General features: G+C 42.2%; 2 protein-coding genes across 2 annotated transcripts; both read left to right on the top strand.

The window, feature by feature from the left end:
• Positions 1–1,739: 1,739 nt before the first annotated feature.
• MPHOSPH10 (M-phase phosphoprotein 10) lies at positions 1,740–8,703 on the top strand (the record flags this gene model as incomplete). Its single annotated transcript, XM_083871209.1, has 11 exons — positions 1,740–1,843; positions 2,353–3,007; positions 3,797–3,960; positions 4,350–4,521; positions 4,812–4,953; positions 5,377–5,444; positions 6,122–6,259; positions 6,465–6,575; positions 6,813–6,920; positions 7,448–7,678; positions 8,509–8,703. The coding sequence occupies 11 exons, from the start codon at positions 1,740–1,742 to the stop codon at positions 8,656–8,658; spliced, it is 2,043 nt and encodes a 680-aa protein (XP_083727335.1). The 3' UTR covers positions 8,659–8,703.
• Positions 8,704–10,029: 1,326 nt separating this feature from the next.
• Positions 10,030–25,297, top strand: FAN1 (FANCD2 and FANCI associated nuclease 1). Its single transcript, XM_083871156.1, has 14 exons — positions 10,030–10,078; positions 10,940–12,370; positions 14,575–14,715; positions 15,046–15,241; positions 15,534–15,767; positions 16,243–16,374; positions 17,488–17,596; positions 18,331–18,450; positions 18,877–19,041; positions 19,969–20,137; positions 21,952–22,055; positions 23,369–23,563; positions 23,934–24,062; positions 24,892–25,297. The coding sequence occupies exons 2-14, from the start codon at positions 11,062–11,064 to the stop codon at positions 25,027–25,029; spliced, it is 3,141 nt and encodes a 1,046-aa protein (XP_083727282.1). The 5' UTR covers positions 10,030–10,078; positions 10,940–11,061; the 3' UTR covers positions 25,030–25,297.
• The last annotated feature ends 45 nt before the right edge of the window (positions 25,298–25,342 follow it).

The raw sequence follows: 25,342 nt of genomic DNA, 5'->3' as shown, positions 1-25,342 counted from the left end.
CATTGCACAGGTCTGGGGCAGAACGTGCGAAAGAGGCCTTCGGTAGAAAGGGGCATTTGCCGAGGAAGTTTAATGAGCAAATCCCACAGAATTAGTTAGGTTGGAAAAGACCTCTGGGACAACCGAGTCCAAACTAAGACTGAACGACTTTGTCAACTAAACCAGAGCTCAAAGTGCCACATCCAGACTTCTCTTTAACACCTCCCGGAACAGTAACTCCACCACCTCCCTAGGCAGCCCATTCAAGTATCTAATCATCCTTTCTGTGAAAAAATTTCTTCTGATGGCCGGCCTAAATGTCCCTGGAGCAGCTTGAGGCCATGTCCTCTTGTCCTGTGGCTGTTGCCTGGGAGAAGAGACCAACCCTCACCTGGCTACACCCTCCTGGTGCAGGAGCTCCAGAGGGCAATAAGGTCACCCCAAGCCTCCTCCTCTCCAGGCTGAGGCCCCCAGCTCCCTCAGCTGCTCCTCATCCCACTGGTGCTCCAGTTACTTTTCCAGTTCTGTTGCCATTCTCTGGACTTGCTTCAGCACCTCAATGAATTGAGGGCCCCAGAACCTTACCAGTGCAGAATACAGGAGAAGAACCACTTCCCTGGTCCTGCTGGGCACACTGTTCCTGATACAGGCCAGGATGCCATGGAGCATTGTGCCAGAGAGACTCAGGACAGTGAGCAGGCTGGCTGCTGGTGCTGCACTCTTGTTGTGTCAGGCACAGTGCACAGCAAGTTGCTGAGATACAGCCTAAATACATAAACAGCTGATTACATGTGATTTGTTAAAAGTGCAGATTAAAATCAGTGGTCAAAACGAGTATTTGAAAATCCCAAAATATGACACTTTCACTTTCCAGCCCAGGTTGTTGTGACAGGTGTGTTTCTGATGTTCAGAGATTGCAGGTACAGGTCACAGTCACAGCTCCACACCGTGGGTTTTGGACTGTGCTGAGTGACACTGAGGGGAAACAGAAGTGGACAGAGGTGGCATTGCAGGGCATTCTTTTCTCAGCCCTGAAAAGGCTTCATTTGCTGGTAGGGAGGAAACATGAAAGCAGCAGAGGCAGAAACAGTATTGAAGTTAAAAGGTTAGTCACGGTTTTGGATCAAGTTGCCAAAGGGCTGTGTGAGTGGCTGGAAACACAATGGTCTGTGGGTGTAGGGCTTAATTTGGCTTTATAAAACAAACTTAAGGAAACTATATGATGCAAGAGAGGAGTTGAAGAGCACTGGGCAGTGCTGTGCTGATGGCGAAGGGGTGTGTGCACACCTCATTAACCTGAACCAGGTGAGATCGCCTGTTCTGCCCACAGAATCAGCTGGAAATGTGCGGTTTCAAAATAGCCCTTGTATCTAGGACAGAGACTCAAAACTGTGAAGTAAGATGCCTGTAGCTTCACTATATTTAGAGCAGGTTTCCCAGTGCTGGTGCACACCCCAATCTACAGCAACACTGCACCCTTCCCGGGGCGGGAAGCGGCAGCCATCGGGCATGACTGCCACACCTGGCTTGGGTTTCTGGGAGAACGAGGCTTCTAACCGAGGGCTGGGCCAGGAGGTGGAGATGCTTTTGTTTGGGAGCAGGGAATGCCGCGGCTCGACAGCGGGGCGGGGCAGAGCTCGGCGGGCGGAACCACTGTGTGCGGAACCTTGGCGGCGGCCGCGGGAGCCGCCCGGGCCGGAGCTGTGCCGCGGCGGGGGCGGTGCCGGTGGCGGTCTCGGTACCCACGTGTGCGCGGGGCCATGGCGGCCGTGGCGGGCGGCCCGGGGGCCGCGGGCATCCAGGCCATCCAGACCTGCCTCCGGGTGGCGGGAGCGGCGGCCGCGCGCCCCGAGTGCTTCCTCAGGTACCGCGGGGCGGCGGGGGGAGGCCTTGGTAGCCTAGAGAAAGACCTGGAGGACACTACCCAGGTGTAGAAGTTGAGGAGTGGGGCGATGGAGCAGGGCAGTTTCCTCTGTGAAACCCGGGGTCTGGCTCTTGGACCATTGAGGTGTTTACTGCTGTACTGTTTACTTCCCCAAAATGTCTGGAGTGGTCAACATATTGCAAGATGGAGCTGTAGAAAGCTGGAGTTTTCTGTCCAGCTGCTACTTCATACACGAAGTGTAATAACACTGAAAGGACTGAGAGGGTTGGTTTTGTTTGTTTGTTTGTTTGTTTGTTTGTTTGTTTTTCCTATGGATGTGTAGTAACAGTGCTCCAAGAGATGTGTGGAAAGTTAAGCCACAGCAGTAACTATTGAAAGGTGCTGTCCTGCAGCACGAGAGTACCAAAGCAGGTACAACAAGAGCAGCAGTGTGACCCTGTGATTGACTTAATGGAAAGTGTTGAGCTCTTTTATTTTTCTGCTCTTAGTGTGCAGGATGGACTGGCTGCCGACTTCAGAGCAATGACAAAGACTCTCTACGATTTGAATAAAGGAAGTAACATAATTCGTGGCGGCCCTCTAAAAGAGCTGGTGATAGAAAATTTCGATGAGGAACAGATTTGGCAGCAACTGGAGCTCCGGAACAATGCAGTTCTCGACTTCTTCAAGAAATCCATTGCAAGGGATGCCAAGGATGAAGATCTTTGGCTTCTCTCAGACCAGGAAGAGGATGGCTCTGATGCAGAGACCAGCAGTGAGGAGGAGTTGGAAGACAACAAAATGGAAGTAGAAACTGAAGAAATGACTGTTTATACAAAAAATAAAGATAAAACTAAAGGTAAAGAAAAGCAAAGTAAACTCAGAGAAAGCATAATGCAGAAATACAGTGATGAGGATTCTGATATTGACTTTGATATTGAAGCAGTGGAGCAACAAGCTAAAAAAGCCAAGGAAACCACATTGAGGAAAAAGGGAAGAAAATCTGTAGTGGATGACAAGTTTTTCAAGCTGGCTGAGATGGAAGCTTTTTTAGAACATGCAGAGAAGGAAGACAAGGAAGAAGAAGATGAAGAAGAAGATATTAATTATTTTGAAGACATTATCTCAGATGATGAGGAGGACTCTGAAGAAGCTGAAGTCAAAGTAAGAATATCAGTAAAATGATTTTGTGATATCTCTTTTCCTTTAATTCAGAATTTGACATCTGTTAGGATGACCATAAAGTGTTTAACTCTGTGTAGAAACTGCCAGTTTACATTTATTTAGGGGACGAATGGCTACTTCTGAAACTTTACTTTAACAATGAATATCTGATAAGAAAACTTCCTGGTGTAGAAGGATGTAGCATCCTGCTATTCCAGTCTCTCCTTACAAAGCCTTGGGCTTTTACATAAATAAGGGAAGAGACAGTACCCTCAGGAAATCAGGGACCTTGAAGAATTGCAGAATAGGTGACCCAGCAAATGGAAAAGATTTGTCACTCAGCATCTGGCAGTTAGAGGTCACTAAGGTGGCTGATGCAGAGCAAAGGGCTTTTTCCAGGGATATGGCCTTGTAACTCTGGTAAAAGTTAAATTGATGAGTAATTGATTCAAAAATAAGTGTTTTATTATTTAATGTAACCAGGCATTCTCACTAACAAGTAAGAAATATACTCAGGGAATTAGTGTGCATTCCAACAAGTATTTGGCAAAATCTGCAGTTCCTTGACTTCTGTATGTGTAAGTGGTAGAGAATTGTAAATATCAGGGAAAGAAATCAGTTTTATGCCCTACTACAGGTTAATGCATCACTAACCTGAATTACTGTTACACAAGTGGTGCTCTTTCCCAGGCACTAAAGACTTTAAAAGACAGGATACCCTTTGATTTCTGTCAGTCTTAACAGCTTTGGTTTGATGTTTGTTTTTTTCTTTCCCTCTCACCTTTTTAGCCAATTAAAAGTTCTAGAGATATGACATACAAAGATTTCTTTGATCCAGTTGATGATGATGATGATGATGGTGATGATGATTTAGTAGCTAATGATGCTGAAGAGGATCAGGAAGAGGAAGCAGACAGTGCTATTGAAGAGCAAAATGAAGAAAGTATGTCTGAGTAAGTAAAATGCAGGTAAAATGTCCTCATAATTTTACACTAAAGCAGAAAATACTGAGAATGCCACACTCACTCTGGTCATAGTTTGCCATTCTCAGTTAACTGTTGTATGTTCATGGTTTGTGTTGTCGCCTTATATAAAATCACTTTATTTAACTTTTTAAATTATTATCCCTTGATCTTTATTTGAATAAAGCATTTAAGAGTTGTTCAAAGTTATTTTTTATTATCCAGGAGTTTCTCTAGTGTCCTCTACCTTTAAGGGGGTCTTTGAGACCTGTTGTAAACCGTAGGTTAGTTGTAACAGGTAAACATCTAAGGGCTGAAATATCTTCATGTGAAAAATTATAAAGGCTTCTCAACTTTTATATTGAATGTTATTGTTACAGGTTCGAGGATATTGATGAAATGGTGGAGCACATGAAAAGTAAAGAAGCTTCTAAAAAAGTAACTTTTAGCTTGCCAGATGACAGTGAAACAGAAGATGTTCCTGAAGTGCAATTAGAGAAGGACATGAGTCCCAGTGAAATAAAGTCATCATTTGAGAAGAGACAGGAAAAGGTAATTTTAGTTTGTTTTGCTTTGGGTTTTGTTCATATTTTAGTTGGCTAATACTTCGAAACAGTGGCAAATTAATTTTTTTTACTGGCTGTGTCATTTGTTCAGAGTCTAGCAAATATAAAATTTGAACAATATACAATATTTAAAATTTTTAATTAACACATGGTTTATCTACACAGATACATCTGTAATCATATATTCCCTCACATACCTGAAATAAACATTAATTCCTTGCTGTGAGTTTATGAATGAGCTCTGTTTTAAACGTCCTTGGAAATTGTGTTTTTCAGATGAGCAAAAAAATAAAAAGCTTGGAAGATGCATTGTTAGAGGAGAAACCTTGGCAGCTTAAAGGAGAAGTGACAGGGCAGAAACGCCCTGAGAACAGCCTTTTGGAAGAAACGGTGCTTTTTGACCACGCAGTGAGAATGGGTAAGGACAGGGACAGGGCTTGGCTCACAGCATGTTGCAGACCATGTTGGGTGTTCTGCCCTTTGACCTTGCTGAAAACACCTGTGACTCAAGAGCAGGGTAACAGGACACCAGGTTAAACTTCTTGATGTGATTTTGAGGTTGTGCATTTTCACAGTGGAAACTACAGTATATTATATTATAATTTTTTTTGTTAGTTTTTAATTTACCTGAGAGTTCATAACTTTGGTGGCAGACCTGGTAATTTATCAGCCTTACATAAGATGACTTAATTTTACTTATATTTACTTACTTCACCTTCAGTTGCTACATTTCTGTGAAACCTTTACTTTCTTTTTCTGTAGTTTATTCTTTATAGAACAAGAACTATTTCTTGCTGTAGAAACATTAATCTTAAAATTCTTTGGTTTTTTTTCCTTTCAGCACCTGTGATCACAGAAGAAACTACTTTTCAGCTTGAAGATATCATTAAACAGAGAATATTGGATGAGGTTAATATTATCTTACCTGTTCCTCCTTATGTTCTTCATAGACTTGATTTACAGAGCACATTCCAAGAATGAGTCTGAAGCATTTCCAATGTTAGGTGTAGAATTACCTTAATTTCTGCAACTGGTTGTTTTTATCCTTTTGTCTTGATTAATGTATCTTTTGATTTCTAAGGAGCCCTATTTTTATATCTCTGTTATATGCCAAGTTTTGCTGCACTTCAAAACATGAGTGTGTGCAGATAAAACTGTAAGGAGTTTATTTGGAATATAAAGCCAGCCTGTAAGTGTTGTTTTTTTCCATAACTAGTGCTCTGAGCATTCTGAACACTGACCAAAACTTTGTTGTTTGCTTCATTTTGCTTCAAAGCCACCGACAGAAAATTTGTGTCTCACAGCTTGTTGAGCCTTACTGTTCATTGAATTTAAAAAGATGGGGAGGAGTTTGTAACTTGTTATAGTTTTTGCCTTCATTCACTGAAACCCAGGACACAAGCAGAGCTATAACTTTTATTACTTTCGTTTTCTTTCAAATGAAAGTGCAAAACTTGATGAATCCTGGGAAGTTACATGCATAAACTAGTTAATGTGCCAGATAAATAGTTAAAAAATGTTCTAAATAAGATGTAGCTGGTACTTGACTGTAGTTGCATTTGGTCATTACTTTATGACTGTCTCAGGCATGGGATGATGTAGTACCAAAAGAAAAACCCAAAGAGGAAGCTTTTGAGTACAAGAAGAAGATCAGTTTGGATCATGAGAAGAGTAAACTGAGTCTCGCTGAAATCTACGAGCAAGAATACATGAAACTTCAGCAGGTAACATCAACAATGCCTTTCCTTTGGGTTTGAAGTTCACACCATGTACTCTTGTGTGTTCATTTGTACACTTTCAGAGTGGAAGTAGTTTAGTCTTTCTCTGTGTGTTCACCAGTGAAAGGGCTCTGAATTGTAAATTGTATTGTTACCAGACTTGCTAAAGTAAAATAGCCAATGTTACAGCTACATTACATTTTTAATGCAGCAAAAGACTGAAGAGGAAGAAAATCCTGAACACAAAGAAATTCAGGAAATGATGGATTCACTCTTCCAGAAGCTGGATGCACTTTGTAATTTCCACTTCACACCCAAACCAGTAAGTGCACCATTCATAAATTTGGTGGCTTTCTCCCTTTTTTTTTTAACTGGATACTTTCAAATTCATTCCAGAAATGGAAAGCAAAGTAAACATTAGTGTTTACTGAGCTCATTCTTATTTCATACTAAATGCACTGTGTTTGCCTCTAAACAAACCCAGATATTTGTGATCTTCAGTTGTCTGTCAGCTGCTAAGATACTGTGCTCACTCCTGACTGTGTCTCCTCATTTCCAGCCCGTGCCAGAAGTTAAGATTGTTTCAAACCTTCCAGCTATAAGTATGGAAGAAGTAGCACCAGTTGCTGTTAGTGATGCTGCCCTCTTAGCACCAGAGGAGATCAAGGTAAATGTAAAATGGCATAAGGGAAAGATCTGTGTGGTTTATAGGAGGATGTACTGTCTGTCAGATCAGTTGGAATTCTGCCCTTCCCATCCCGGTGGGTGGTTCCTCACCTTGTGGACTTTTTTGCCTAGAATTTTAGCATTGCTGGTTGTTGGGAGGTTTGGAGGGCTGAGATGTGGGTTGTTTTTTGTTGTTGTTGTTGTTGTTGTTTTGCTAACTGGGGAAAGAGTATATTTTATTTGGCTCCAGTAGGCCAGAATATTATGCTTTGGTTTTAATCTTGACTGTTACGTGATGGTCATTGTTGTCCCAGCATTTTTATGGGTATTGAGAGGGAGAAAGCTAAATGACACTAGAGCAGAGAAATTAGCATGTCCTGGATCAGTTGTACAAATCTCATTTCCCAGCTTTCAGATTTTGGCCTTTGCCGTATCCTGAGCTGGCACTTGAAAATAATGGAAATGCTGAGACAGATTTGAGTTCTTTGAAGTGAGTCTTATTTTTTGCACTTTTATGGATCTGTTTAGGAAAAGAACAAAGCTGGTGATATAAAAACAAATGCAGAAAAGACTCCCACAGACAAAAAACGAGAACTAAGAAGGAAAAAGCTCCGTAAACGAATGAGGCGAAGGGAAAAGGAGAAACGTCAAAAGCTTCTTGAAAAGATGAAACCAGAACAAGGCACAAAACTTAGCAAAAAGGCTGCTGCAGCAAAATTAAAAAGGCTCACCAAAGAAGGCAAAGCATCTCTGCTCAAGGTAAGACTAAAATCTTAAGAATAGATAATTTTTTGCTAGAGAAGAAAGGAAACTTTATCCCAAAGAATTACAAGTATAAGGTTGGAAAAATACAAAAAAGCCGTATGATACATTTACTCTATATAAAAGTGTGTTCATCAAGCAGAACACCTCACCTCACCTTGTGTGAGGTGTAGTTCACAAGGTGATGTTCCTGCAAATACTAAGACATGTTCTTTATTTCCTGCTTTTAAGCCATTCCACTTCATCAAGTGGGACCACTTGAATGCACATTGAGGTTTCTATGTTCTGTTTTAGCTTTGGGTAATTTAAACTGTTTTGTAATACAATATTCCTATTTAACTTTGTCCTTATTGTGGAGCCTTTCCTATAATCTCATCAGATTGACAGTGTTTTGCATGCTATAAAACAGTAAACTTGTGCACCACTTATAGTGCCCTTTAAATGAAACTCTAAAAATCTCTGAAATTTTGAAGTATTAGAAACTAATAGGAAGAGTAACTCCATTACTTCCAGATGTTTGTATTTACCTTTTCAGAAGGCAAGTAGAACACAAAATAAAGATACCCAGTTATAGTTCATGATGTGCAAGGATCTGTTCTTGATGCCTGCTCTTACCTATCATGCTAATTGCTACTTAGGAAGAGAATGTAATCTTTATTTCTTTAGATAGCAGGAGTGGAATAAAAACGTGGTGAACAATATCCTTTGAAAATCAGTTACCAGATCTTTATTAAGTCAAATATCATTATGCTTGAGTATCTAGTAATTAATATAATGGTGCTGTTTGTACATTTCTTGGTTATAACAAATGTTTTATCCAATGACAGGATGAAGGTAAAGACAAGGCCTTGAAATCATCCCAAGCCTTCTTCTCTCAGCTACAAGATCAAGTGAGAATGCAGATCAAAGATGCCAGCAAATTAAAGAAGAAACAGAAGAAGGAGAAAGCAATCTCTGTTCATAAACTGAAGTTGTAATTTTTTATATGTTGCATCTTGTATATATTAAATTTTTTTTCTGAATTTGAGTAGTTTTTATTCGTGTTGATCTTTAAAATACTTTGTGAACTTCTGAGGTGATGTTCAGACAGTTTTCTGTAGATTTTACTCTTATTTTCTACCTTAGAACTCTGATTTGTTCAAAAAAGAAAGATTCTTGGTGTGGGCAGATACATAATGGTGTAAAATACTTGACATGTGCTGTGGCTGTACAGTCTCTTTAATCTACAGCCCAGAGCTTTGTATCTGCTGTTGGAATAGCTCTGGATCTATAGCAGGAGGATCTGCATTTATTGAAGAACTTAAGATGTATCCAGGCATTTAAATTATAGAAATTATATTTTGAAATTGTGATTGGCAGAGAGGGAGGACACAAAAGATTTTTAAGCCTGTGGTAACCCCGAGCTAGAAACTGGCATCTTTTAACTTAGACTGTGTCCAGGAATGGTTCAGGCTGGAAGGGACCTCGGTGGGCTCATCTGGTCCAAGCTCCCTGCTCAAGCAGGGTCATCCCAGAGCACATGGCACAGGATTGTTGTGGAATAGCTCCAGGGGCAGAGACTGCACACACTGCAGCCTCTCTGGGCAGCCTCAGATCACCTGCACACTGAAGGAGTTCCTAAGAACTAAAGGAGTCCCTCCTCAGGCTCAGTTCCTGCCCTTGGCCCCGTGTCCCATTGCCGGGCAGCGCCGAGCAGGGCCCGGGCCCTGCACACACTGACTGGGGTGATGAGGTCCCTTCTCTTCGTGCTTGTTTTTACCAGTCACAGGAATAATCTCCCACACCAGCACCGTTTTCAGAGTACATACAAACAATAATTTGTATGGACTCTGAAATTTGTATGGACTCTATGGACAAATTTCACTCTCAGGGTGAAAATATTTCACTATTTGCTCTTTCTTTGGCTGAACGAAAACAGAACAAAAAACCACCCAACAAAACCTCGCCGCCAACAAAAGAAACCTCCACTTGCTGCTCCTGTGGACCTCAACTGCTTTCCACACATTGTCGTAAAAGGAAATTTTAAATCCGCGGATTTAAAAAAGCACGGTGTTTGCCATAGACGCCGCTATTGCCCATTTATAGATGTGCTTATAGACCACGCTATAAGCACATTTTTGCATCAAGGCAGGATTTGTAATTCACAGTGACTTGCATTTTGAAAGAAAATAGTTTATTTATTTGCTTCACGATCATGTGAAGCTGTTCCTTCATTTGCTGCGCTGATTCTGAGATAAACAAAGCCTATATTCTCTAGTGGTAAGTAGATTTAAACATAACGTGTCCTCCTAGGGGTGAGGGAGCGTGCGGGGCGGTGCCGCCATCGGCGGTGGATTGCTCAGGCCTGGCGGCAGGCGGGCCCGCACGGCCCCGGGAACAGGAGCGGCCGCGCTGCTGGTGCGTGGGGAAGGGCCGGGCCGGGCCGGGCGGGCTGTGGGGGCTCCTGTCCCGGGGGGCGGCCCAAGGGGTCCCGGCGCGGGGAGGGAAGGTGGTGCCAGCAGCGGGGCGGGCACATCGGGATGGCAGCGCCGGGAACCGCTCAGGAACCTGGGCCCCGCCATCCCGAGCGCCTGGAGAGCGATGTGGAGCCGCCGGCAGCCCCCGGGCCCCGGCCCTGGTCGAGCTCCGCCCAGGCAGGCCCGGCAGCCGTGAGGGGAGGGCTGCGGGGTGAGCGCTCTGGGTACGGTGCTTGGCGCCGAGAATAGTCAGTAGCAAACAAGACAAGAATAAAATGTTCCCAGCAACAGACTGAGGAGCAATGGCCATAAGCTAAAACACAAGAAGTTTCACCTCAGCATGAGGAAGAACTTCACGCTGAGGGTGGCAGAGCCCTGGGAGAGGTGCCCGGGGTGCTCATGGAGTCTCCCTCTCTGGAGACATTCCAAACCCACCCGGACATGTTTCATGTCACCTGCTCCAGGTGACCCTGCCTGGACAGGGGGGTGGACTGGATGATCTCCAGCGGAGCCTTCCAACCCTGACTGTTCTGTGAAAATTAGAGGACTTGCCTGTTTGAATTCCAGGTTCACTTGCTGATGTGAATGCAAACTTGAGATTAATTTTCCATTTATTAAGCCATTTAAAGGCAGCCACAGTGCTCAGCTTGCCTGTGTTGTGCTTTCCTGCCTGGTAAGGCAAGCTAAAGGACAGTGGCATTGTAAGTTAAGGATTGCTTGACTTCTCTGCTTCTCTTCTGTTCATCTTGGTTGCCTCTGGTGGCTTAGATGATCACTCATTCAATGTTGTTTTATTTTCAAGGCATGTCAGAGGATTACAGATGGAAAAAGAAAAGCCAAGAAAAGTATTTAAAGTATTACAGAATAAAGAAATATGGCCTGAATGGAGTTGTCTGTGCCATGTAATTGCTGTCAAGTTTTATAATGGCTGAAGCTAGGTCTTCAGGAATCAAAAGATCCCGAATAAGTTTGTCAGTCAGTAAAAATAAGAAGAAAAAAGACACAACAAAAAAAGTGGAAGTTACAGGAACACCATCTACACCTTCAGCATCATCCTCTATTACTTCCTTTTTTAACAATGCCCCCCCTGCCAAGATTAGCTGTCCCATGTGTGGGCAATTGGTGCCAAGATATGGAATAAATAAGCACATTGATGAAACATGTCAGAGAGACCACGGTGAGATTGGTGCCACTGATGCTACACTGAATTCTTTTAGGAATAAGAGTCCCCCAGCTGCAAATCTGAGCAATAATTCCAGCTCATATTTTTCAAAAAACCTCTTAAATCTAGAAACAAGTCCTTCCAAAAGTGATTTATTGAAAGCAGGAGGGGGTGCAGCACAACAGACTAGTCCTTATTTTAGCAATAATAGTTCAGTCTTTAATGTTAACAATGAATGCCAGGCTCGAACAGTTAGAACAGTCTCCTTGGGAAGCTTGTCTTCAAAACTGTCCAGAAGACGCTGCCTGCAGGGAGGAAAACAGGTCCTGTATGAAGAGATCAACTCTTCACCTCCAGCTCTTCACAGTGCCTGTGGAAGTGCTGCAGCACCAGAGAGTGATGATGGTGATGAAATTGATGCTGGGCACAGTTCTCAGAAAGAAAATCAGCCTTCTCACAGAGAGGACCAGGAGCAAAATTTTTCGAAGGGGGAGCCTGAATTTCAAAATGAAATAAACAAATGTAAACAGGAAGACCTTGTGGATGTGGTTCAAGTACCTTTACTGGCTGATAACAGTAATGACAAAAGGTTCCCATCTGGTACAAGGAGCACCAAAGCAGAAAGCAGGTCTGAAGGTGGGATACTTAGTCCTGATAAATTTGAAGGATCTCTAGCCATCCATACTTCAGCAGAGCTGACCAGTAATTTGGAAGTCAAGACTCAGCCTCACACTGAGGTTACTCCCTCAAAGGCAGAAGTGAACTGTGGGCCAGAAAATTGCTTTAGCAGGGATGATGCAGAGGTACTTCCTGTGGAAGTTCTTGAAGACTTTAAGAATGACATGAACCATACTTTGTTAGGAACTGTGGAAAAGGCAGAACCTCAGGATTCCACTGGGGACATTCTAGACAAAATAGATGAGGTCCTCTCTGTGCCCAGCTCTCCTGGACACCCATACTACCTCCAGAATTTTTTAGTAGTGCTGCGAGCAGTATTGGAGAATGAAGATGATGTCAGACTATTTAATGAACAAGATTTGAACATTATAACCAAGTTCTACAAATTATCAGGTATCTTTTTTTTTTTTAAAAAAAAGTACATTTCCACATTCCCTCTTGTAAAGAGCACTGTTACATAGTTTCATGTGAGAAGTGCCATATCAAGTGACAATTTAACTTGATGAATTTTTTAAGGGAAAAAGCTCCTTTTTCTCAGGAGATGTACTCCTCAGTGGCTTTTTGTAAATAAACCCTCCTAATGTTAAGTACAGCTCTTGAGAGGGTGGGGGGACAGCCTCACACAGCCCTCCCTGCAGCCTGGCTGGAATCCTGATGGATCTAAGCTGGCCATGGACACAAGCAGCCAAACCTCAGGGGGGTCTGCAGAGCCCATGGGTGCACTTCAGACCATAAGAATATTACAGTAGTGACATCTTGGAGCCTGGCAATGCCTTGTTTGTCTTGTAGTTAAAGGAGAATGTATAAAGAAAGAAAGCAACAAAAGTCTTGTTACTGGCTCTCTGAGGCAAGCAGTAGATGCACATATTTGCATCCAAAGATCCAGGAATAAACTCACAGTTAGGCCAGCAGTGTATGCAGGTGTTGGCTACTTTGACAAACATTAAAATTAGAGATGTGCAGGATAGACCTTCATCATTTCCACAGTGTTCCCTGGATGTGAACAACACTGGTCAGTAACAGGAGCTTGTTGTGTTAGATAAAAGAACTCCTTGTTTCTCTTTCAGTAGTGTAATTTCAGAATCCCCCTCTCATGTGAGTTGGGAATACAGAAGGAATTACTGCAAAGTGGTGCTGATAAATCCATGTCTGCACTGGATGTGAGGGTCATGGGTGAAACAATCTCTCTTTGCAGGGTAGGAAAGATGCAGCAGTTGAGCTGTGAGAAGTGAGAGGATAGCACTAAGTCAATAGATAACAAATCCTGGACAGCTGACAGATGGATGTCATTGCCTTCAAGAAATACCAGGCAGGATACTTGAAAAGTTCAGGTAGATGAGTTATCTGTCCCATGTGAGAAGTTTCTATCCAAGCATTGTCTTTCAGTTCTCATAATACAAAAAAGCCTACACACCTGCTTTGTACTATGAAGTTGCTTGAATGTAGGTATTTTCCAGTATTTAATTATTTTCTGCTGAAATGTCTGCCATTCTTCAGTGAGTTGTCTTCAACTCAGTGTAAGTTTATGAAGCTTATTATGAAATTATTATTGCAGCCCTAGTTTGGTCTGGAGAAAGAATGTCCACGTGTCAACTTTTCTCCTTTCTGCAGAATAATAAAAGCTGGGACAGACTTTAAGGAGTTATAACCCCAAAGAGAAAAGGACAAGCTTATATGAATATAGTCCTCCCAGTGAACTGATCCTGGAAAGATTCTATTAAAGAAAAGGCTGAAAAAGTCTTATAAGGACAGGAGAATTGTTAAATAAACATTTAATGTTTATCTGCCATTTCTCTAGTATATCTAGGTGTTTCAGTGTTTTTTTATTAATGATCAGTTTCAGTTAAGCAACAGCAGACGGATAAAAAATTTAGAAGTTAGTGAGGGTTAAATTAAATATTGAAAAGGTTGTTGAATGTAGTAATAATAGCTAGACTATTTTCAGCTTAATAAGCTATTTTGTTGAATTTCAGCATCGTTAGTATTTAAAAAGTCTTTTAAAAAGTACTTTAAAATAATACTTCTCTGATAAAAATCAGATGAATAGGAGGGGTTTTTCTATTGTTTTCAGTAGATGTATTAGTATAATTTGGCTTATCTTTGGAAAAATAAGAACATGAGGAATGCTGCACAGAGAGATATTTTGTGATTATGATATTATTCTGTCAGACTGCAGCTTCTTTTGTTCCCTAGCATGAAATATTTGGTTATTGAATGACTGTTTAAGAAAGCAGAAAAGCCTATTTAATAACTCAAAATGCAGGGTTGAAAACAGAAGTTCTCTTTTTCTATAAAACTAAATATTTCTTGAAGGGTAAGCATGTCAAAATTCATTTTAGTAATGTAAATTACCTACAAAATATGTTGTAATACTTTTCCACCTACAAAACTTAAAAATTCTAATAAACTTATTAATTACTTGGAAAGGTAAGTCTGGAATTTACCAAGTCTGCTTGTACATAGGAAGATTGAAAATATGTTTTAGAGAGTACCTGCCCCAAAGCAATTTTTCTAGTTAATGTGGTGATTGTGCCTAGAAACTGTGTTCTGAATTTACTCTTCTTTTTGTCCTTCCCCGCTTTAAATAAAATTTGCAGTTGGTGGGCAGAAGTTGTATGTGAGACTTTTTCAACGCAAGCTGAACTGGTTAAAGGTGAACAAAATAGAGTATGAGGAGATAAGTGTGGATTTGTCACCAATTATTGAAGAACTGGCTGCAGCCAGATTTCTACAGACAGGTAAGGCCAGCATTAATAAACCTTTAAAATACTCCTATGTGATGATGTTGTAGTGACACAGTGACACTGAGCAATACTTACTGTACGAATATACCACAGCGCTTGACAAAGGAGGGTGGGTTAGGAGGAGAAATCCCCCTCACCTCCAGCCCTGCAATAAACAAATACTTGCCCTATACACTGGTCTGTGGGGTTTTATTTCCAGCTTATCTTTTGGGTGTCAAACCTAAATCATTAGATTAGCACTAGGTTGTATGAATGTACTGTGAGCTGTTGCTTGAGTGTTATGTGTATAACACAGTGAATATATGTGGATAATTTTACTTTTAGAAACTGAATTGGAAGACCTGTGTGAAGGGTTGGATTTGCTTTCAGCCCCTGAGCTAAAAACACTGGCAAAAATCTTTCACTTGCCAAACCCAAATGGTCAGAAACAGCAACTTGTGGATGATTTTCTGAAGTTGTCAAAGCAGCGTTCGATCTTCAGCAGGAGTCAGGCTGGTATTGGGGCAGTGATTTTAAAAAGGTAAATGTTCACAGCTAAGTTTTGCAGGTGAATGGAAATTGTGCTTCAAATGATGAAATCTAGATGCCTTTTCAAGAGAGGAATGCATTTAGTAAATTTATTAATAAAAAGAGTGGCATTACATTTCAATTCACAGTGAGTCAAAGAGAAGGGTAAATACTGAACTGCATAATCTCTCTGCTTTCAAGGAAAATCAAGTTTATGCATTATTTGGCTTGAAAAAAATTTACACTTCATTCAGCATATTTTCCTTTTTACAAGTAAGTTACAATATTTTTATTTGTCCTTCCAGGGTGAAGGACCTGGCTGGGAAATGTGTCAGAGTCTGCAAAGGCGCTCGGGCTGTCTTCTCCCGAATCCTGCTGCTGTTTTCTCTGCCCGAGTCGCTGGAGGAGGAGGAGGCTGGCAGTGCTGGGCAAGGCCTGCTCTCCACTGTCCTTAGGGCAAACATGGGCCATATGGTGTTCCCCAGTTACACAGTAAACAGGCAAACACAGGTCTTCCAGGACAGAGAGGATCTCATCAGGTAGGGAGAGCTTTGGCAACTTTGAAATCTGTTTATTTCTGGAAAAGCTTTACTGCAGCACTTGTGCAGGCAAATAAGAGTTCAGAGGTAGAACTCCACATGTAAATATGTTGAAGTGTTAATTTTGCAACTATTTTAAGCACATTTTTGTATCAAGGTAGGATTTGTAATTCACAGTGACTCGCATTTTGAAACAAAATAGCTTATTTATTTGCTTCATGATCACATGAAGCTGTTTCTTCATTTGCTGTGCTGATTCTGAGATAAACAAAAACTAAATTCTCTAGTGGTAAGTAAATTTAAACTTTAAATTTAAATAATGTGCCCTGTTAGTTTAAACTCTGCTAGTCCTACAAGAATAAGAGTAAAGATGGCTGCATGGCTCAATGTCTTTGGGGATTGGAAGGGAAAGAATTTATTTCTTTCAACTATAGATGCTTTTTAAGCATAATGAAGTTGTGGTTTTTTACCACAGGTATGCAACTGCTGTTCATCTGTCAAATGATATAGCCACTGCAATGGTAAATGGGAACTGGGAAGAAGCTAATCAACTCTATTTATGTGCTAAAGAAACGTGGAGTGAACTGAAGAATCACCCCTCTTTGAGGTAGAGAACTGGAAACTCTTCAATGCCTTATCTTACCTTGGGTGCTTTTCCTTTGGAGAGAGGCTTATCAACTCAGGATGTTACTCAAACCTGATAAAGCAAGAGACTTTAATGTTCTTGAAAGCTTAGAACTTCCTGATTGTTTTGCTTTTAAGTTACAATATGAAGAGGCTTTTTTTATAAAATCTTGGGGAAGAGTTGGTAGGCATGGATATAGCACTAAAGCAGTTCTGTTCTATGTTGTGCCAGTGCAGGAGAACAAGAGCCTTATTTCTCCCTTGTCACAGTTTTTTTTTTTTTTTTTTTTTTTTTTAATGGCTTTCAAACAAATGGCAATAAGCAGAAATTGAAATTGACTGTGAACAAAAGGATGTTGCAAATGTTATGGGAAAACATGCTGGGTTATTCATGTCTTCAGATTTTCAAGTGGGTGTTGCTCAGGAAATGTTACTGAATATCTGAGAACTGAAATAACATCTATTGGGTTTGAAGCGCTCCTCATCAGTTTTTCTTTTAATTATATTGTTTTCTGGCTTACACCACAAGTTAAAGCCTTATGTTTGGCATTATAGTCAATTCCATGACAACTGATTTAAAATAATATTCATAGAGGGTCATTTGGAAATCTGTTCCATTTTACACTGAAGACAGTGGAAAAATCTATTTTGATTTTAATAAGACATTAAAAAGACTTTGTCCTGAAACACAGAGGTGCGTACTGAAAAGATGCTAGTCTTCTTTAATGGTAGGAAATTCCTGCTTGAGACTTTTTTTTTTGTTCAGCTTTGTTTCTGAAGCTAAACTGCTGACTTATGAGAATGAGTTGGTAACGAAATATGATGTAGTAAGTTACTGTTTTGCATCTGCTGTAAAACTGATTAACTGATAGTTCTACTGGTGTTGAAACTAAAATATGCTGTGCAAGTGCAACGTGTACCTGCTCCCTAAGCCAAACTAATGCCTTACCTTTGGGTTCTTGACTTTGCAGCTGGGATACTCATTTCAGATCAATTTGGACGTATATAAGGCATTTAATTTGGTAAATGCTTTAGGTATAAGTATCCTTAGTAAAACTGACATAATTCAATTGATCTGAACTGCTCTTATTTTCAGCTATCACAGAATTTTACCTGATTACCTGCGACGTTTCACAGTTGGCTGGGTGTACACCAGAATCCTTTCTCAAGGAGTTGAAATTCTGCAGAGGCTTCACAAGTATAAGGTAAAGTGGGAAGGTGCATAGAAACATGTGCTTAATTTTTGTACATCAGTTTACATTTCTGATGTGGCTGGAAAATGGTGGTAATGTTTGCCAGGCCTTGCTGCAATTCTAGTAACATGTTACCTTTAAGGGAAAAAAGCCGGTTTTTTGTACTGCTTTAGAAAGTTTAAAATTATTTTTATTTTTGCTTATGCTTTGAAGATTTACCATATATAATACACCATAAAACTGTGGCTGAGATGTGCGTGTTTCATTATTTAGATACCTGTGTTTCAATACCTGTGTTTCACTAGATTTGGCTACTGCTTTTAAGTAAGAAAAATCTTGAAAGAGAAATCTTCTAGAAATCCCTGCCTCTTCCTTAGGGAATTAATATCTCCAAAGGCCTCTGACTTACATGTTAAAGTAAATCAGATTATTTGGAAAAAAGACTTCACCTCTGCAAAAAAGCAACAAGTAATACTTAAGATATTTTTAATATACAATAAGGGATACAGAAAGGATAAAAATACTGTATTTTTGGCATCTAACCTTTAAGTTTACATAGAAATCTCTCTATTCTAAAGATTTTCAGATACATGTATGGATCTGAAATGGGTATATTAGGTAGTGGAGTAAAAAGTTTGGTTTGTTCAGAGACAAAGATTTTGTAGTATTCATTAATTAGGAGGGAAAGTGAGAAGGTAACTTGACCTTGGTTTTGTGACTCGATTAATAAAGGTACAATCCCACAGGAAGCCGTGCAGCAGCTGCAGAGCCTCCTGGCCCAGGACGTGTATTGTGCTGACAGCAGAGGGAGATGGTGGGATCGCCTGGCTCTGAACTTACATCAGCACTTGAAAAACACTAAGAAGGTATCTTCACAACTGCTGCTGCAAAGCTGGGAACACTGCAGGCATTGTCTGAAAACAATTTTAAAAGTATTTATTATGGAAAGAGCAGTGGAGTAGAGTCTCCTAAAAATGCACATTTTCTTAGGAATCCTAAAGTCAGACAACAAGTTTCAACTAAGAAAATGAATCCACTTCCTTAATCTTATATTGATTATCTTATACTGAATTGAGAGGAATGGTTTTTTACAGTACTAGTGTAAATTTGAATGCAGAAGCCTCCTTGTGCAAAATGTTACTCCTTGGTTAGAAGTTCACATCAGCTAGCAAGGTGTCCTGGTCCTGTCCAGTGGTTCTTACACTGCATGCTTGTGCTCATATCAATGGCTGTTGAGCAGAGGGGTGTGCAGAGTGTCAGTCAATGGTTGTTTGTCCCTTGCTGTCTGCCAGGCCGTGGGCTGCATCCGGAGGGGCCTGTCGGACCCGGCCGTGCGCACCGGGCACCGCCTGTCGCTGTGCCAGCGCGCCCTGCGCATCCGGGACTCCCCCAGCTGCCGGCAGCTCCAGGGGCTGCTGCACGACCTGCCCCTGATCACCGTGCATGATGTCACACATGTAAGTAAGGGAGCAGCCACTCGGGAGCTCTTCTGGCTTCTGACAAGGGAAAGTAATCTGGGAGACTTGCTACATGCTGTGCACCAGCCTCTGACTGGTGTGGTGCAAGGAAAGGAGTACAAATGTGTTTCTGAAACAAAAGCCTCTTGTAATCAAATACTTCTGTGTTGGTCAGCTTCTTATCTGAAGTTAGTCAGCTGTACACTGATCTAATTTGCATTGCTTTGTATTTGTTGTGGATGTGATCAGCCATAAACTCCACTAATTTAGCAGTGATGCCCTCAGAGCCTTTCTGGCTAATGAGTCTGATCAGATCAGTGCATTGCCTCTGGTGGCTGCAGGCCAAGCATTCTGTGTGCTAGAAAAAGTAATAGTAACCTTAGCATGTTGTCAGCATTAGATTAATGGCTAAAAAAATGCCACCATTCTTTTAGGAACCTTTGGAAGTTATGCACCCTAAATATGTGTTATGCAAATATTCAGTGTGGGGCACTTGCATCATATTAGAATGGATTTTTTAAAAATCTATCTTTTCCATACCATTGTAAAGATAATTCTGTTTGGGCAAAATCAGAGCAAAGCCTCACTTCCTCTCTCAGCCTCCTCACCACATCTCCCTGCAGCCCTTCTTTCTCTCAGCCCAGAGTCTGTCTCCTCAGCTTTCTGTGGTTTTTCTCCTGGTCCTGCAGATAGAAAGGCTACATTCCCATCTGCCCAGAAATTTTGCTAGACATTTGTTTTCTTAGAAATATGCTGGTTTATAAAAGCTAAACAGGATGATTTGACAGGATTGACAGGTTAAATTTTATTCAGTTGATTTTTGGAAACAAATCTAGTTCTGATTTTAAGAAAACTGAAAAGGGGATTTTGGGCTAAAGCTTTTTAAATGTGATGCTGGAAAGTAACCAAATGTTTTAATGCGTTCAGGTTACAATCAGTGGAAAGATGTGTCCTCAGACAGGAATGGGAAAATCTGTGTTTCTCATGGAGGATATTGGTGATGGAGAAGGAGGAGAAGACTGCAGTGTATCCACAGTCATGTGCTCAGTTGAGGAGCTGGCATTGTCTCATTACAGGAGGAATGGTTTCGATCAGGGTAACTGCTCTGTTGGTTTGGGGGTATTTTGCAGTAAAATAACTGTGGGAGTAAGCAAAGAAACTATTTACTAATACTTTAGTTAACAGACCAGTTTTAGCTGATTTCATTAACCAGATTTTCGGCTGCTTCTGTTTCCTTCCCAAACACCTGTAATTCCTCACTTCCTTACCAAAGTGCCCTAATGTGTATTTTCAACCTGACCTGCTTCCTGACCTTTAATGATTTGCTGCCTTCATTTACCAAAGGTGGTTTTGAAATTTATTAGGAAAAACCCCCAAAAAACCCCAGAAGACATGAAAGATTGCTGACTTTGCCTTCCTTACCATTGAACAGCTAAGGGTAAAACGAGGGGGGGGGGGTGAGTCCACAGCCTCTCTGGGCAGCCTGTGCCAGTGCTTCATCACCTTCACAGTGAAAAAGTGTTTCCTTGTGTTTGCATTTATCCATATATACTTATACATATATATGTGTCTCCCTAGGTTCACACATATGTGTAGAAATGTTCACAGAATCTCAGAACCACTGAATGGTTTGGGTTGGAAGGGCTCACAGTGGGGTCATCTAGTCCAACCTCCTTGCTCAAGCAGAGTCATTCTGGAGCACTTGACACAGGATTGTTGTGGAATAGCTCCAGTGAGGGACACTCCACGGTGTCTCAGGCAGCCTCAGTGCGCAGCACTTCATTGTAGAAGGCAGTCAGGTTCATCAGGCATTATTTAGCTGTAGTGAATCCATGCTGACCACTCATGATCACCTTCTTGTCATCCATGTGGACAGAGATGGTCCCTAGAATGAGGCACTCTGTCACATTTGCAGGGATTGAGGTCAGGCTGACTGGCCAAGACTTCCCGGGTCTTCCTTTCCTTTTCTGCAGAATGGGTGACATTTGCTTTCTTCTGGCACCTCTCCTGGTGGCCACCACCTTCCAAAGATGATGGTGAGTGGCCTCACCATGGTGTCTGCTCATTCTCAGCACCTCTGGGTGCATCCCCCCAGGGCCCATGGACTCGTGGATGTCAGATTTGCCTTGCTGTTCTCTAAGCCAGTCCTGCTGAACCAAGGGAAGGCTTTCCAACATTCCTTTCCCCAGGTCTCCTGGGTCAGAGGTCCCTGAGATCTGGCAGTGAAGACCAGTGCAAGGAAGGTGTTCCAGAGCCCTGCTGTGTCCCATTGCCAGGGCCCCCCTCCATTTAGCAGCAGGCCCACATTAGCCTGAGTTTTCCTTTTGGTGTTGGGGTGTTCAAAGAAGCCCTCCTTGGTGTCCTTGACGTTTTCACATGCTCATATATGTGCATGAACATATAAACATGTAGGAGCACATGTATACATGCATGAACACATAAGTATTTACATATAAAAATATGTATACATGTAAAAGGCATAACATATAATATTTCTGATAAAACAGGTATATATAATAATATTTTATGCAATATCTAATATATACTATAAATATATATCATGTTCTGAATATATTGTATAATATTATCATCATCCATATTGTATCTTTTTTAATGTTAAAAAAGCTGTGTATTTAAAAATTGTCGGAGTTATCCCAGTAAGCTTTGTGGGGGCCAGGCAGGGATGGAAAATGTGCTGCAGCTGGAGGCCTGGGAGCAGCAGGCTTGGGGAATGGGGCAGAATAAACTGCATTTGCAGCTGCAGTGGGAATGTGTGCTGACAGCAGCTGGCCATGAACCTGAACATGGCATATTTCTGCTTTGGGTTGTGATGACTCAGTACCTCTTCTGTAGAAAGGTCCGTTGCTGTAGAAATTAATGTTTCCGTTTTTATTAAATTCTGCCTTTTAGGTATTCATGGGGAAGGCTCAACGTTTATTACACTGTATGGGATTCTAATGTGGGATATCATTTTCATGGATGACATACCTGATGTGTTCAGAAACTCGTATCAGGTAATTTTGAAAGGCTTTCTTTAGTTAATTTATTTTCCCATTGCCGTAGACTCAGTAACAATGTTAAAATCTTCTTTAGGATTAGATTAACATTTTATTCTGAGGGATTTTCCAAACAGATCTTGGTGTTTCCTTTACTTCATTATTTATTATATTTGGTTTATTGCCAAGGGCCTCCTCAGTAACCAGTAGCTGTGTCAGACTGGATTCCCAGTCAGAGAAGGTGGGATTGGTCTGGTTAAATGCTCGTGTCCTGTAGCTGAGCTCACTGGGCAAGGTGTCCTTGATAGCCAGTGGAGAAACTGCTGTGCCCCAGACAAGTCCCTCCCGTTGGAAGATGACACGTTCCATTGGGGAAAAATAAAGTCTGTTTCTTTTCAATAGCCTTATTTTAAACTCGGGTTTCTTAACACTCCCACTCACCCCACCATTTTTTTTTTAATCATCCCTCCTTTTTGACAAAGAAAGAAGCAAGCAAACAAAATTACACAGCCCTCTCCAAGAGCTCGCTGTAACACCCTAAGGTCGATGATTCCAGGTGAACTTGTGGCTTTAGTTTTCTTCACCATCTGAAGCTTGACAGCTGTAACTCCAAAGGCCATACAGAACTGTGAAATGAAATTCATACAAATAGCTCCTCTTGTTGTCCTTATTAATGCAGAGCAAAGCTGTGATGATCAGGCGTCACCAATGATGAGCTGACAGCTCACACCTGATTCTCTCTCGTTCCTAGGCTGTGTTTTGTGGGATTATGTGTGGCAGCCGTTCGTGTAAGGCTGTTTCCTAAGCACTGTGCATTTGTTTTGAAAAGCTGCTGCCTGTTCAGCAGGTCAAAGCTGAATTGCTGCAGGGGCTTTTTACACGCTGAGTGTTCAGCGCCGTCCCGGGGCTCTTCCTGTGGGCGCTGGAGGACCCGCCCTAGCTTCATCTTGGCTTTTCTTTCACCTCGAACTGCTCTCAGTGCCTGAGCAATCTTGATCCCCATTCCAGATCCCGCCTGGAGCGTCACTGCTCTGAGCGCTGGGAATGCTCAGGATTCTTTGTCTGTTGAAGGAAACCTCTGTCTAGAGTTCAGAACAGCAGAGCAGAGGCCGAGATGTGACCAGTGTTTGTTGCACTGGCACTGGGTGTTAAACATAGGCAAATTTTTCCCCATTAATAAATATTTATGTGGTGAGCTTGTTCAAGATAAATCAGCTCAGTGTTTGAGCGACTTTGTAGTTAAGAAAAAAATTTGAAGTAGGACATTGTCATTCTGGGAATAGCTGCTGTGGTGGCAGTTCCTGAGAGCTGTATTTACCTTTTCCATCCAGACATCCCCCCTGGATCTATACACTGACAGCTTTTATGAGAACAGGAGGGCTGTCATTGAGGCCAGACTCCAGGAGCTTCACACAGCTTCCTCAGAGACGCTGGCAAACTTGGTTGCTGAAGTCTGGACCGCTCAGGAGGGAAAAGCTGCAGCCCTGGTTAACTGGGGACGTTTTATTTCCCTCCAGCAAGTGCAGGTGAGTAACTGTTGCCCAGCATGGGCACTCCAATTAGGCTTGACTTTCAATTACACATGGCCCTCGTGTGCTCACAGGTTATACTGAGGCACTGACCCGCGGCAGATGGAGAGTGGTGGGAGGGAGGAATTGGGATTAGGGATTATTGGGCTGCCCGCACAGGTAGTGTTACGATTTGTTCATATCATCACTTTTCCTGCAAGAGTAGCTGGGAACACAGCAGGGAAATCGATGTAAAAAACATCTATTTCTTGTTACACGAGACTAAACAGAGCTGAGCTGGGCCATCCAGTATTCTTGCGAGGGTTGGGAAATGGTTCTGCAGAAAATGAAAACCAATCCCAACCAATTTCCAAACGTTCTCTCGCAGAGCCTGGTGTCCTGCCTCGGAGGAAGGTTCCTGAGCGGTGTTTTCCGGCGGCTTTCCCGGGACCTGCGGCACTGCCGGGGGGGACTGCCCGACCTGCTCGTGTGGCGCTCCCACAGCCGCCGCTTCAAGGTGTGTGGGGGGCACGGGAATACTCGGGGCTCAGTTGCCTTCCCTCGTGTAAAGCCGTGCACTTGTCAGCCCAGACAAATCCTCATTTCCTGTGGCGGTGGGGTCAGAGCTGCAGCTCGGCTGCCCTGCCCCAGGGAGCCGTGGGTGATTATCGGCTCCTCCGGCAGCTGCGCTGGAGCTTTAACGGGCGTAGGGAGCAGCAGAGATCAGCCCTGGCCAAGGCGGGTGGAGAAACCGTCTCTGATTAATCGTAATGTAAAGCACCTGTTACCAATCAGCCACACGTTGTTAGCAAGGAGTTCTACTGGCACCACTTAGACAAAATCTGGACTATTTGAGTCTACAACAACTGTGTCTGTGTCTGCTACAGAAACTGAGTAAACACTCAATGAAGGTGCCTTGCATGGTAGTGGAATAGCTACTAGATGACTATTGGACATCTCATCTGTTAGAGAAACTTCTGTGTTTATGATACAGAGCTGAAGAGCAGAAATTAGTTGTCTAGAACACCTGAATAAGTTGCTGTCAGTATCAGCTGAAAGAGGTGAGGCTGAGACAATCGATTTTTCAGTATGAGAGATCTTCATTCACGAGGGCTTCTGTCTGTGTTTTGGTGAATATATACTATATAAAATTTAATTTTTCTTACAGTTAAATTTTGAAATATGGGGTAGTAATTCAGCACCCGCCGGACCTTCCTTTGTGCTAAAATCTCGATTATTTTTGTTACACATAACAGCTGCAAAAAAATACTTCTTGTGTAGGAGCTAATGATCCTTCAGTTCCTTTAGAGACACCCTTCTAACCATCCATCCCCCTTTCCTTGTAGCTGGTGGAGGTGAAGGGCCCCAACGACCGCCTGTCTCCCAAGCAGATGCTGTGGCTGAGTGAGCTGCACGAGCTGGGGGCTGCAGTGGAGGTTTGTCATGTGCAGGACATTGGGGGCAAGAGCAAACGCCTCAGCTGACAGAGGCTGGATCATGTGGGGGGCAAATGCCTCAGTTGATGGAGGCTGGATCATGTGGGCAACTCGGGTGTTCTTAAGGGAATGGCAGCACACACAGTGGCTGCCGCTGCTTATTAAAAATAGTTTCTTCTAAAGTTCTGGTTTCTTGGAACATTTCTGTAGTCCTTTTTAGCACGAAACATTCTAAAATGTAATTTGGGAAAGCTGTCAGTATGATTTACTGCATGTCACTTTGTGCTCAGAAGAGCAGAGCCCTTCCCTTCTCTCCACAATTCCCTTCTCTCCACGATTCCCAACTTACTCTCTGAGGTAA

The sequence above is a fragment of the Zosterops lateralis genome (assembly GCF_965231275.1).
Source record: "Zosterops lateralis genome assembly, chromosome: 13".
In the NCBI taxonomy this organism is placed as follows: domain Eukaryota; kingdom Metazoa; phylum Chordata; class Aves; order Passeriformes; family Zosteropidae; genus Zosterops; species Zosterops lateralis.
The sequence above is the reverse complement of the archived record's forward strand: the minus strand, read 5'-3'. Positions and strand labels throughout refer to the sequence as shown.

Coding starts and splice junctions, on each gene's coding strand:
- FAN1 (XM_083871156.1), top strand. CDS start 11,062: ATGGCTGAAGCTAGGTCTTCAGGAATCAAAAGATCCCGAATAAGTTTG. Junction 15,242..15,533: donor GGGGCAGTGATTTTAAAAAG/GTAAATGTTCAC, acceptor TTGTCCTTCCAG/GGTGAAGGACCTGGCTGGGA. Junction 23,564..23,933: donor TTTCCCTCCAGCAAGTGCAG/GTGAGTAACTGT, acceptor GTTCTCTCGCAG/AGCCTGGTGTCCTGCCTCGG.